At 32.2% G+C, this 13,214-nt stretch overlaps 1 protein-coding gene across 2 annotated transcripts in view; it reads right to left on the bottom strand.

Annotated features, from left to right (window-relative positions):
- Positions 1 to 1,354: 1,354 nt before the first annotated feature.
- The window catches only part of LOC145260590 (dehydrogenase/reductase SDR family member 7-like), a 131,475-nt gene continuing 119,615 nt past the window's right edge, over positions 1,355 to 13,214 (bottom strand). The window contains exons 8-10 of one of the 2 annotated variants that reach the window (XM_080118866.1): positions 12,237 to 12,403; positions 9,434 to 9,534; positions 1,355 to 1,576 (exon numbers count right to left, since the gene is read on the bottom strand). In XM_080118866.1, coding sequence (XP_079974992.1) covers positions 9,474 to 9,534; positions 12,237 to 12,403 — 228 coding nt within the window. In that variant the 3' untranslated portion in view covers positions 1,355 to 1,576; positions 9,434 to 9,473. The remainder of the gene's footprint in view (positions 1,577 to 9,433; positions 9,535 to 12,236; positions 12,404 to 13,214) is intronic. The other variant, XM_080118865.1, reaches the window with a different exon arrangement.

Genomic DNA, 13,214 nt, shown 5'->3' with positions numbered 1-13,214 from the left:
TGCCTTTCCGTATCTTATTAGTGAGTTAAAAATTTACAGCAAATGTTTAAAAAAAAAAAAAATTTTAATTTTCAATAAATTTTATCGTTTTTATATTGAAACCATTTTTTTTAAATTATGGTTAGTTGTAATATAATTCATGTTTTTTTTTTACTATCTTCTAGATCTGCAATTATTCAAAGTTAAGACCACTTCTCCAAATCAACGTCATCTTTGATTTTTTTTTTTTTTGTGTTTCGACAGGTCAACTTAACAATAACAGATTCATAGATAATAAATTTTACAATCAGTTTCCACACTTTAAAAGTATACGAACCTAGTAAAAAGTGTTTAATACATTTGGTTAAAGTTATTAGTCGTAATTTCCTCATTCTCCATTACCCAATCTTGTTTTGTCTGTTTTACAAGACAAAAATATCTAACTGCTTAAACTATAAAAAGTTTTAATGGTAATGCTGAATTTTGCGTTGCAGGCGCCAACAAAAGCATTCTAAATAGCAAACCGCATAAATGCCATACATTTTGAAAATCTGTGTTTAAAGTTTTCTCCGCGATTAAATAATTATCAGAAGAAAATTATGTTTTTTAAATAAATAATTCCATCCTAATTCGATTAAACTGCGCCAACATATCGTAATGTTGTGCTTTTAAACATGTCTTTAAAAACAATTCCCGCACTGGACACAGGTCAATGTGAGGTGGAACGTGATTAATTAGATGATACCGTTGTAGCGAATATTTGATCTGCACTTACTGATGCGATACAAAGATGAAAACTGTAATACCTTCTCGTTGTATAAATGAATACTCGTCATCCGAGGGATATAAGTAATATTTATAAAATTATCTTTTATTTTTTTCTGTAAGCCTGAATATATCCAAAGCTAATACAATAACATGGTGTTGCTTCCAAGCAGAATACGACAAGGTCGTTTTAATTTTTTTCATTTTACAGGCCCGGAAGCCACTCGGGGATAAGGGTTATTGCGTGTACAGTAATCAATGGGATAGTATCGTAGTTTAATGTTAAGAAATTCTTGTCGAACCCCCACTTAATAAAATTCTGGTCATTTTATCAATCGTTTCCAATCCTCTCAAGACGTTGTTCATCGTCAACTAACAATCTTTGTAAAATCAATCCAAACTTGTGGCTTTCGTTATGTAACGACTGGGATACTTTTTATTTTTGTCAAAGTTACAAAGTTATCTCAGATAATCTTAGGCCTTGAAAAGCGGTGACATATTAATAAAACAAAATTTAAAAAAAAAGATGAAAGACAAGAAAAAGAAAAGAAAACAGAAATGGAGGTCACGGAGTAGAAAGAAAAAAAAATGAATAACAACAATAACAAAGTTCAGTCTTCTGTAAACATTCTTTTCTTTGTTTTATTCCCTCTTTAGTTGGCCGGACGCATTGACCGCCAGCCACTCTACATTACAATCGACAAGTGCGTGAAGAAACATCAATGCTGAAAGGTAACATTAAATGAAAGTCGCTGTGTTATCTTTTATCTTGAAGACCTTATTGGGCAGTGATTCGTGGAATAATCTCAAGTTTACCACATCAAAGAAGAATCTAGAAAAAAAGAAGTAAAAAAAGAGAGAAAGAAATTAGTAAATTACTATGAAACTTACCTGTCGCGGATTTAAAAGAGTCATAATTTCGAATATCCCTATATACTTGTTCCTTCACACGATGGTAAAGTTAACTACAAAGTCGGTTTTTAAAGTAGGGGGAAATCCTTCTTCCTCAAAAGAAGCAATTTGGATGAGACAAAATAAAAATTGCTCCAGTCTTTATATAACAAAAGCCATCGAGGGAATGATTGACAAACTTGGGTTAAAAATTGACTTTAAAGAACGGAAATGTCAGATCCATTTGATTTCAGGTCAGATATTGAAGAAGGGAAGCCACGAAAAAATTATTACCCCCCAACCCATTTAGATTACGTGTAGGCGCATGATGTTAATAATGATGGCACATTTTCGGGGTGTTATTGAGCACTTTCTTTTTTGTTATTGAGCACTTCTTTTTATTATTGAGCATTTCTTTTATTGTTATTGAGTACTTCGTTTTTTATTATTGAACACTTCCTTTTTTATTGAGCACTCCTTTTTTGTTATTTAGCACTTCTTCTTTGTTATTGAGTACTTCCTTTTTTGTTATTGAGCACTTCCTTTTTTATTGAGCACTTTTTTTTTTTATTGAGCACTTCTTTTTTGTTATTTAGCACTTCTTTTATTGTTATTGAGCACTCCCTTTTTTGTTATTGAGTGCTTCTTCTTTGTTATTGAGCACTTTTTTTATTAAGCACTTCCTTTTTTGTTATTGAGTACTTCCTTTTTTGTTATTGAGCACTTCCTTTTTTATTGAGCACTTCTTTTTTTTTTATTTAGCACTTCTTTTATTGTTATTGAGCACTCCCTTTTTTGTTATTGAGTGCTTCTTTTTATTATTGAGCATTTCCTTTTTTGTTATTGAATGCTTCTTTTTATTATTGAGCACTTCTTTTATTGTTATTGAGTACTTTTTTGTTATTGAGCACTTCCTTTTTTTATTGAGCACTTTTTTTTGTTATTTAGCACTTCTTTTTTGTTATTGAGCACTTCATTTTTTATTGAGCACTTCTATTTTGTTATGTAGCACTTCTCTTTTTCTATTGAGCACTTCCTTTTTGTTATTGAACATTTCTTTTTTTGTTATTGAGCATTTCTTTTTGTTATTAAGCACTTCTTTCCTTATTGGTATCAATAACGCCTATTTGCATGCAGTGTTATATAGCGTTAGGTGTATCAGAAGCGGCCATTAAAAATGCGTGATAAGAACTTTAATAATTCAACTTACTATCTTTCGAAGCTTATAACTACTTGAAAAATGTAATTCAAACCTTAATTTTTTTTCAATTAAAGGAACAAAGACCAAAATTTAAAAAAATAACAGTTTTAATAGCAAATTATGCAATATTTGTTTTTTTAAATCGGTTTTCTTTAAAAAAGATTTAAAGAAAATCAACGAACATTTATTTACTTCGATTATAAAAAATATATATAATTTCCAAAAAATCTTTTACCTATAAAAATACTATTCAATGAGTACTTCTGTTCTTCATTGTTAAGAATTTATTCATATTTATAATTTATATTCCATGTTTTTTTAAGCAAGTATTCAAAAGAACGTGCGATCAGATGTGTTTCACAGTTGAAATAAAGGGAGACAAATATCTGCTTTTTTCGCATTGAATCTTCGGTGGCGCTAAGCGTCACAATTAATCTCTCTTTCTATTGCGTGTTGTAAACCAAATTAGTATTTTGGGGCCACTGTACTTGAAAACTGAACACATTCACTTAATAGTTTTGCCGTTTAAAAACAAACCCACTCTGCCAATTTTTTTATTCTCTTAATGAAATACATGAGTTTTGAAATAATATATTTTATTTCTACTTTATCAAGTGATTTTTTTAATATCTAAAAAAAAGAATTGAATGAAATAGAAAAAATTGTCGTCAGCATCCGATATTTACTTCACTATGTAAGCATCACATGAGCTTTCACTGAAAAAAAAATCAACATGGTTAAAAAAAAAAAAGGTTTTGCATTTTGGACTTTACAGGTAAATTTCCAAAAAACACTTTTGTTTTAAATTAGAATATTTTATTTATTGATCCTTTATCTTCAATTTGTGATATATAAAACTTTGGTGCGTAAATTAATTATTTACTTTTTAATAGACATTTCAAAATGGGGGGAGGGATTAAAAAACGTTTGTCTTAAATATTATATTTAGTTTATGGGAAAGAGCATAAAATTTCACATTGATCCTGGAAGTATAGTAAAAATTTAACCAATAGAAAAATTTTGATAGATTTTTAAAGTTTAAAAATTGAAAAAAAATTAACTCGTAAAATTCAATTGATTTCATTACGTAAAAAACATGGCTGCATGAACGTTTGAAAACATTTTGTAAACACTGCTTTTTTTTTAATAAAAAATAATAGTTCTATTATTTTTTAAACAACTTTAATGGCTTATTTTGGAAGTATATTCCATAAAGAAAATAAACAACCCACTTTAAAAAGAGAAATTACAATTTTTTAAAATATTTTATTCGCAGTTTTGTGTTAGGGATGTCAAAAATTCCACAAAAATTCTCATACACCTAATATAGCGCTGGCACAGAGGAAAACTCCTTAGAGTCGAACGCCTTGTGTCAAACCGACGTGGGTGTGACGAAAATAAAAACAATGCAAAATGATGGACTTTCAAATCAAAATATATGAACAGAATAAAAAAGAAATAATAAATACAAACAAACAAGCAAATAAATGGATTTAAAAGGCAAATGACAGCAAGCATCATTAGAGAGAAAAGGGAAAAATTGAATCGATAGATTTTGTTCTCGATAATTTGGCAGATCGAAATCTATCCTGCCGATCTCACTCAAATCTGAATTAAAGAAAATCGGATATAGACCAATAGGGTCTGCCAAACGATTGTGAAAAATGGACCGCGTGTTTCCGTGACGTCAGATTTGTGTTAACTATACGAACTATGGAAAAGCAGAAGCAACTTAATGATTTTTTAAAACCTTTGTTTATCTTTTTCAAACTGCAATTAATATTAATCTTTGTTATAATTTTGTTAGGATTTACACAGTTTAACGATTAATAATATTATAAAATTTTGTATATTAAATATGAAATACGGTTTTACTGAATGTTCATTTGGTTACTTACGAGCTTCCATATTTTGTTCGGTAAAAAGAGAAATACAAAATATGAGGGGAGGCTACAAAATGCTTAATATTTGTGCAATTATATTTTCAAATTGGTTTCAATCTGGCGATAAAATAGCTGACAAGATATATATATATATATATATATATATATATATATATATATATATATATATATATATATATATATACACACAGTGATGATCATATTTATTGGCACGGTAAAATAAAAGTTAAATTTTGTCTAATAAATTCTAAAAAAGGGATTAAATTAAAGAAAATAACAAAGTATATTATGTATTTTTAACTGGCCTTTCCGATGCAGCAATCGGATTTTAGAAAAAATAAATAACAAAGGAACAACAAACATAATTGCAAAAACCCCTTGTTCAAAATTATTGGCACGGCTTTGTTTTTCTTTTAGTATCAGTATAATATTAATCAATTTCCGGTTTACGTGCTTTCTGAACTTTTTTATAGCCATATTATGCTTGTTTAACGCTAATTCAGTGAATAATTTTTTTTCAGATAATTTTTAGATAGCGATTTATTTAAACTATTATAAGTGACTAAATTATAATTTTCAATCGCCATGGTTAAAACTAAGGAACACAGCGAAGACGTCAGGAAGCTTGTTGTAGCATGCCATACCAATGGGGAGGGCTATGATAAGATTTCAAATAAGCTAAACCTTCCCAAATCCACTGTTAGAGCCATAATAAACAAGTTCAAATCGCAAGGCCACGTTATGAATTTAGAGGGTAGAGGGAGAAAAAGGATTCTTTCCCCAAGAGATGAACGGAAAATTGTTCGACAAGTAAAACAAAACCCAAGGATCTCTGTTGGGGAGATTGTTGATGAACAGAGCACCTCTGGAGTGAATGTATCTCGACATACAGTTGGTAGAGTTTTGAAGAGAGCTGGTTTAAAAGCATGTCGTCCGGGAAAGACTCCCTTATTGAAGCCTATGCACCTGAAAGCAAGGCTAGCCTTTGCAAAACGTCATATTGATAAAGATGTTGCATTCTGGAAACGTGTTCTATGGACTGACGAAACGAAAATAGAGTTATTTGGCCATAATAAAGTGTCTTATATTTACAGAAAATCTGGCGAAGCTTTCCTGCCTAAGAACACCATACCCACAATGAAGCACGGTGGAGGCAGTTTGATGTTTTGGGGATCCTTTGCTGCCTCTGGACCAGGGCGACTTGTTAAGGTCACAGGTAGCATAAAAAAGGAAGATTATGTTAAAATATTGGATGAAAACCTGAAAGACTCTTCTAAAGAGCTCTCACTTGGTCGTCGTTGGTGGTTCATGCAAGATAATGACCCAAAGCATTCGGCTAAACTGACTAAGAAATGGCTTGAGGACAATCATATTAATGTTTTGGAGTGGCCATCACAAAGCCCAGACCTTAATCCAATTGAAAATTTATGGAGAACATTAAAATTGAGGGTAATGCAAAGGAAGCCTAAGAATCTTATTCAATTGGAGGATTATTGTCAGGAAGAGTGGGCTAAAATTACTACTGAAGAGTGCAACAACTTGGTTGTAAACTATGAAAAGCGACTGAGGAAGGTAATCAAGGCCAAAGGCTATACAATTGATTATTAAATAAATCGTGCCAATAATTTTGAACAAGGGTTTTTTGCAATTATGTTTGTTGTTCCTTTGTTATTTATTTTTTCTAAAATCCGATTGCTGCATCGGAAAGGCCAGTTAAAAATACATAATATACTTTGTTATTTTCTTTAATTTAATCCCTTTTTTAGAATTTATTAGACAAAATTTAACTTTTATTTTACCGTGCCAATAAATATGATCATCACTGTATATATATATATATATATATATATATATATATATAGAGAGAGAGAGAGAGAGAGAGAGAGAGAGAGAGAAATAAAAAGGAACAAACCATATTATGTGTTCATCAACGTTTCGTCTTTATTTCGAGTCTTCCTCTGGATGAATAAATAAAGACGAAACGTTGATGAACACATAATACGGTTTGTTCCTTTTTATTTCTCTATTTTGTCGGAATATTATTTCCATTATTTTCATCATATATATATATATATATATATATATATATATATATATATATATATATATATATATATATATATATATTAAAACTCCGGGATACGGCATTAAAAATTAGTAACAAAATGCAGTACAGTATACAATACGCATGTACATAATCAAATAATATAATAAATAACGCTATAAAGGTTAAAAGCAAATACCGTAACCAGAGGAAAGAAACATTGTATTCCACATCGTAAACTGAAAAAAAATGTATACTAGGGCTACCGTATCCCGAGATTCTAATATATATATATATATATATATATATATATATATATATATATATATATATATATATATATATATATTAGTGTTTGGACCATTAATTGGAATAGGAATCGGAAATCGGAAAAATCAACAAATTTGAGGGTATCGAAATCGGTATCGGAATCAAAAAATTGGTGTCTATTTTCCGATGTCAAAACGATTCTTTTAATTGTCCTTTTTTATTTGATTTTGTTTAAAGCAAAATCTTCCTTTGCCGGTAATAATAATGAAATAATGAATATTTATTGATTTTAAAATAATAGTAAAGCTAAAATCATTCTACACAAGTGTAATTTTACGTTTAGGAAAATATCTGCACATTTAACATATGTTTTTTTTTTTTTTTTTTTCAGAAATCGGGAACATAACATCTCTATAGTTAAATATTTAGAGATTGATAAAGAATCGGAAGTGGTAATTGTATCGGAATCACGAAAATATTGGAATCGTTCCATCACTAATATATACACACACACACACACACACACACACACACACACACACACACACACACACATATATATATATAGTCATCCACATACCGTGCCGTTTCGCTGTATCATAACTCATCAGTGCGGCTAGACCAGCACCTTTTCCTAGCCAGGGATTGAATCTACAACCATCGTGTTGATAGTCAACAGCTCTAACCTCCGGCCCATGGGATCGTGCTCGTAAATGACCTTATCAAATGTCCATTTAAATAAATACTCGCCCAATGCTTTTACTGTACTTTAGTTGATTGTTAGTTTACAAACAAACAGCGAGCCTCGCATTAATGTCAATTAAGTGGCGGGTGGAGTACATTTACGACAGTGCTGTACCCAAAGAGGGGGCTAAATATATATATATATATATATATATATATATATATATATATATATATATATATATATATATATATATATATGTAGAAACACCTAACATTTTGGCATCAATCTTTGAACGTGTTATAAACAATAAAATTTTGACATATTGTAATGCTTTTTTGTTTATTATTTATGTCATATGATATGCTTAATTAAAATAAATTTATTTTACAGATATTTTAAGATCTTTTACTCTAAAAATGACAAACCTTACGGACTTCCAAAGTGGCCAAATTGTTTGAGTTCGTATGGCAGGTGCTAGTGTAACCAAAATTGCGCGAATGCTTAGCATTTCAAGAAGCACTGTTTCAAAAAAAAAAAAAAAGAGAAGGAAAAACTTCCTCAGAAAAGCACAAGTTTCGTCGGAAGGTGAAGATGTCGGACTCTTGGGCGGATTGTTAGAGAGGATCGCAAGACCACGGCTCCTAAAATCACTGCAGAGTTCAATAAACATTTACAGGACCCAGTTTCCACAAAAACTGTTCGCCGAGAATTGCACAAATCTGGATTTTACGGAAGAGCTGCAATTAAAAAAATCTCTGCTCTCAAAGGCAAATGTTTCAAACCGATTAGAGTGGTGTAAAAAAACCTCCAAAATTGTGATTTTCTCTGATGAATCATCGTTTTCCTTATTTCCAACCACCGGCCGTATCTGCGTTTCGAGAGAACTGAAAGAAACATTAAAATGCTTCTTTCGGCTGTCTCTAGACTGCCTTCTCCAAACCGTAAACTATGGCGGAAACTTCTGGAATGATTTGGGGTGCTATTTCTAGGAAATCTGCTGGATCAATGATTACTATTCGTGGAAGAATTAACAGTCGAGACTATTTAGAAATTCTGGGTGACCAAGTTCATCCTATGGTTCAAGAACTATTTTCGGAGGGGAACGCCATCTTTCAAGGTGATGGTGCCGCAATCCATACAGCTAGAATTATTAAAGATTGGCACAAAGAGCATTCCAATAAAGTTGAGCATCTGATTTGGCCACCACAATCCCCAGATCTCTACATTATTAAAAATTTATGGTCGATTTTGGAGATTCAAGTAAGAAATCGATTTTCGCCGCCATCTTCTCTAAAAGAACTGGAGGATGTTTTAGCTGAAGAATGGGATAAAATTTCTTTGGAAATAATTCACAATTTGTATGAATTGAAGCTGTAATTGTCGCAAAAGGTGAACCTACGCCATATTCAAATAAATTTTGTTGATTTTTTAAGATGTTTCTTTTATCTTGTCACCACCTGTATGTATACATCAGATATCCCATATTTAATGTCATATGATTCAACAAGACTCGAGCTTAACTAATAAAACAACTTTTAGGTAACATTCGACGTCATCCATCAACATAGTCTGCTTCTATGGTTTTTGTATGCAGATCGATTTGTCTTTGTTTTCAATTATTGAGAGTCAACACATGTATGATTTAATATTTCACATCAAACTTTATGAAACTATAAATAATAGGAACGCACCACAAACCTTGCAATGAAATGGATTAATGGTTTCTTGCACTCATACACGCGCGCCATTTCTCACTGTCAACATAATTTTCTTGCCAAATTGACAGACCAACCTGAAAAAACAAAAACGAAAAAGTATATCAATCTAATTAAAAAAAAAGAAGAGAAAAACGCACATGATGAAAGTGGAGGTTGTGTGAGATCGTTTTTACCTAAGTTAAAAAATACACATAACAAGCAGAATGCAAAAAAAGAAATAAAGAACAAAAGATGAAAATAAAACGGAAAGCAATGAAAAATTGAGAAACAAACATATCATGTAGATAGATAGGGAGGGGGGGTCGTTGTAAGCCTGCTAACCACTCCTATGTTTGCAAACAAAAACACGCCAATAGCTGAAACAGGACACTCCTGGAAATACGCCACGACCAAGTTGATTAGAAAATAGCAACGACTTTTTGTTACCCCCCCCCACAGGAAACTCAATTATTCGCAATGAAACAAAATAACAAACGTTTTACTTTATTTAAATAAATACGGGTTATTACCAGTAATAACGCCACAGACATTTTTGCATATAAGGAATCTTTTCTAAAATTAATTACAGTACAGCAATCTTTTTCTCGGCGTCAGTTGACTGTAGCAGGAACAGTCTCCCATGAAACAAGTGGTTTTCACAGCAAATCGGCAGTTCAGCTCGGAAATTAGAAGCACTCCCATCCTGATTTGGTTCTTCCCGCCACTGACTGATAGTACCCGCGAATAATCACCCAAAAACCAACATCTAACACCACTAAACTCCACTGATGATAGTGAAAGTCAGTAACTGATAGACAGTGGAAGCTAGATGATTTCATTTTGGCCATGGCCTCCAGTGCCTGCTATTTTACAGAGCTGACAAACGTAGTTTAATTTGTTTTCGGGGGAAGGGGTCTTTGTATCATACTTCCACCGCATAACGCCGGTATATGCCCTGCTCGTCTATATATAAAGCAGGTTGAGTGCATACAACTGGGGTCGACGAGAGTGATACTCTTATAGTGGTCTGATCTAGCTGAAATTTTGTATGTGCAATGATTTATATCTCTATGGATTATGTGGCAAATTACAGCTCTGAACTAATTTTGGTTTCTAATTTATAGATGTTTGAACTGAGTCAGGTGTGAAATTGAACTGTTGAGTGTTGCGCAGTGATCAGGTTTTGTATTTGAAAGTATGCACACCACAGGAAACCTTTAATGAAATAATAAAAAAAAGAATAAAAAAACGTGTGATAATTATATGACCTTGTAAAACGCTGGGATCGTGAATTCAAACATGGCTGGAAATCTGAGAACACAGTTTCCATACTTGATCAGTCCGTTCTGTTATTGATGAGAAATTTATTAGCTAAGTTGAGGCTGCTATTTTGGAAAATTGATGTGTGGCTATTTGCCAAATAGCCCAAGAGATCAAGATTAGTACAAGGTCTGTGAAAACAATTATTTGTGACCATTTACAATTGGGGTCAACGAGGTGGATTCCCAGATAGTTGACACTTTTCCACGTGACAAGTGCTCATTTACTTATTATTTACACAACATGAAACCTGGGTCTATCGCTATGATCCAGAGAACAAAGCTCAATCAATCTAGTGGAAGCACTTAGACTCACCACTTTCAAAGAAGGCTAGGGTGCAGCCATCCATTAGCAACGTCATGTTCACCATACCGGAATAGTGATGAAAGATTTCCTGGCAACGAGTAGCAGAATTATTATGTTTCAAGGTCATGGTGCTAGGGGGATAAATATCCTGTCGCCATGACCTTCACTGATAACCACCTTTCATGATGGATCGTAAAAATGTTCAGCTAAAAAGCGATTACATCGACCAGTTGCGGGCAGAAACAAACGATACATTAGGATACTGGAACGAATTCAGGATAAAAGTATGTACACAGAATTTGTCCATAGTATTCAATGAAATATATTTAAAGGAATGCTGACAAATATACGAGGGTCGTTCCAAAAGTAAGGCCTTCTATTTTTAACTTAAAAACTGAAATGTTGAAGAGCTACGAAAACAGGAGTGGTACCATTAAAACGAGCAACCTTTTGTGCTCCAGAATTTATTTTTCTACATAGTCACCAGCATTCTCAATGCACTTTTGTCAAACTCTTTTGGAGCATGCTTTATCACTCGCATCTTTGTTGTTACTTTGAAATCGACAAACCCATCTTTTAACTATGCTGCCATCAACCACATGGATTTTGTAAGCGAAACAAGCACCGGCGAATGTTGATTGACACAATTTTTCCTGCATGTCCATGACACTGATTTTTTTCTTACAGTTTCATACTGTCAATATCTGCAACAGCAATATGAAACTTTCAGATCATGAATGCATAAGTTCAGTCATCATAACAATACAATTCTCTCTGATTCATCCGGGCAAAATAAAAAATAGGAAGCATTCCTTTGGGAACATCCCTCGTATATATATATATATATATATATATATATATATATATATATATATATATATATATATATATATATATGTGTGTGTGTGTGTGTGTATGTGTGTGTGTGTGTGGGTGAGTGGGTGTGAATAAAACGTAAATGTTTCTGTGTAACTTATTTATTATTAGCAGATGTTCATACTGTATATATATATATATATATATATATATATATATATATATATATATATTGGAGATATTATTGAGAGAGAGAGAGAGAGAGAGAGAGAGAGAGAGAGAGAGAGAGAGAGAGAGAGAGAGAGAGAACGAGTGCAAATGCTGGCAAATTATAAGTCCCGCGAGACCACCTTACCAGTTGCCAAATGAAGGAAAGTATTGGCAAAAGTACATCAAGAAAAGTACGGGTTGTCTGGCAATCCACACTTCATCCATTTCATTTGCAATTGCGAACGACATGAGTCGAGCACAGCGTATGGCTTCCATTCTTCTTTCGTTCATGTCCATTTTTACTCCATAGTGCTAAACAGAAGAAGAATTGAAAGAAAATAAGATTTTACACTAATAAGAAGTTTAGGTATCTTCGTTGTTATTACAATTAGTAATCTTGCAGCACAGTTAACAGCTAAGAAATTCAATATAAACAAAACATAAAACAAACAATTAAAATTTAATTTTCTACCGATCCGTATATTTTTAACGTTCTCAAAATCTTAAAAAACGGTGAAAAATTATTTTAAAACAAGTTGAAACATTTTCGAATGTGAACAAAAAAATATAGGCTGCCATTTTGTTCCAAGGTTTTTTTTCCAATAAAAGTTTAAATAATGCTGTAACAGAATGATAATGAGGATCGAGTAGGTTAATTAGATAAATATGAAAGTTACACAAGCTGGACGAATTTGACAGAAAGGAATTTACGGACGATAACAATAAACAATAACAAACGTTGGCCTCATCAAAGATGATGCTATTGTGGTTTTGGAAGAGGTCAAAGTTTTAGAAACAAAAAAAAAGCAGTTGTTCATATAGATAACGACGGAAATAGAATGAGTTAATCAGTTTGGGAGTTAGTGAGCGAACAATAAGATTCAAACAGGTAGTCCATAAGATAATAAAAGAGTCTGTTGTGGAAACCGAAGTAAATGTAGCCCCAAGAATAGACGACCAGGCGATATGAATCGACCCGACATGTTTCCGAAAATAAAGCTACATTTATAAATGTAACAATAAAAAATTAAATTTCAAGCAATGTATTTCATCTGCATGCTACTCAATTTCGGAGATATTTATTCCAGCGTCCACAAGACGAGTGTAATCTAACAGCCAGAAG

The sequence above is a fragment of the Euprymna scolopes genome, chromosome 36 (assembly GCF_053919585.1).
Source record: "Euprymna scolopes isolate OS-2025 chromosome 36, ASM5391958v1, whole genome shotgun sequence".
Lineage (NCBI taxonomy): Eukaryota > Metazoa > Mollusca > Cephalopoda > Sepiida > Sepiolidae > Euprymna > Euprymna scolopes.
Note: the sequence above shows the minus strand (reverse complement) of the source record. Positions and strands in the feature narration are given on the sequence as shown.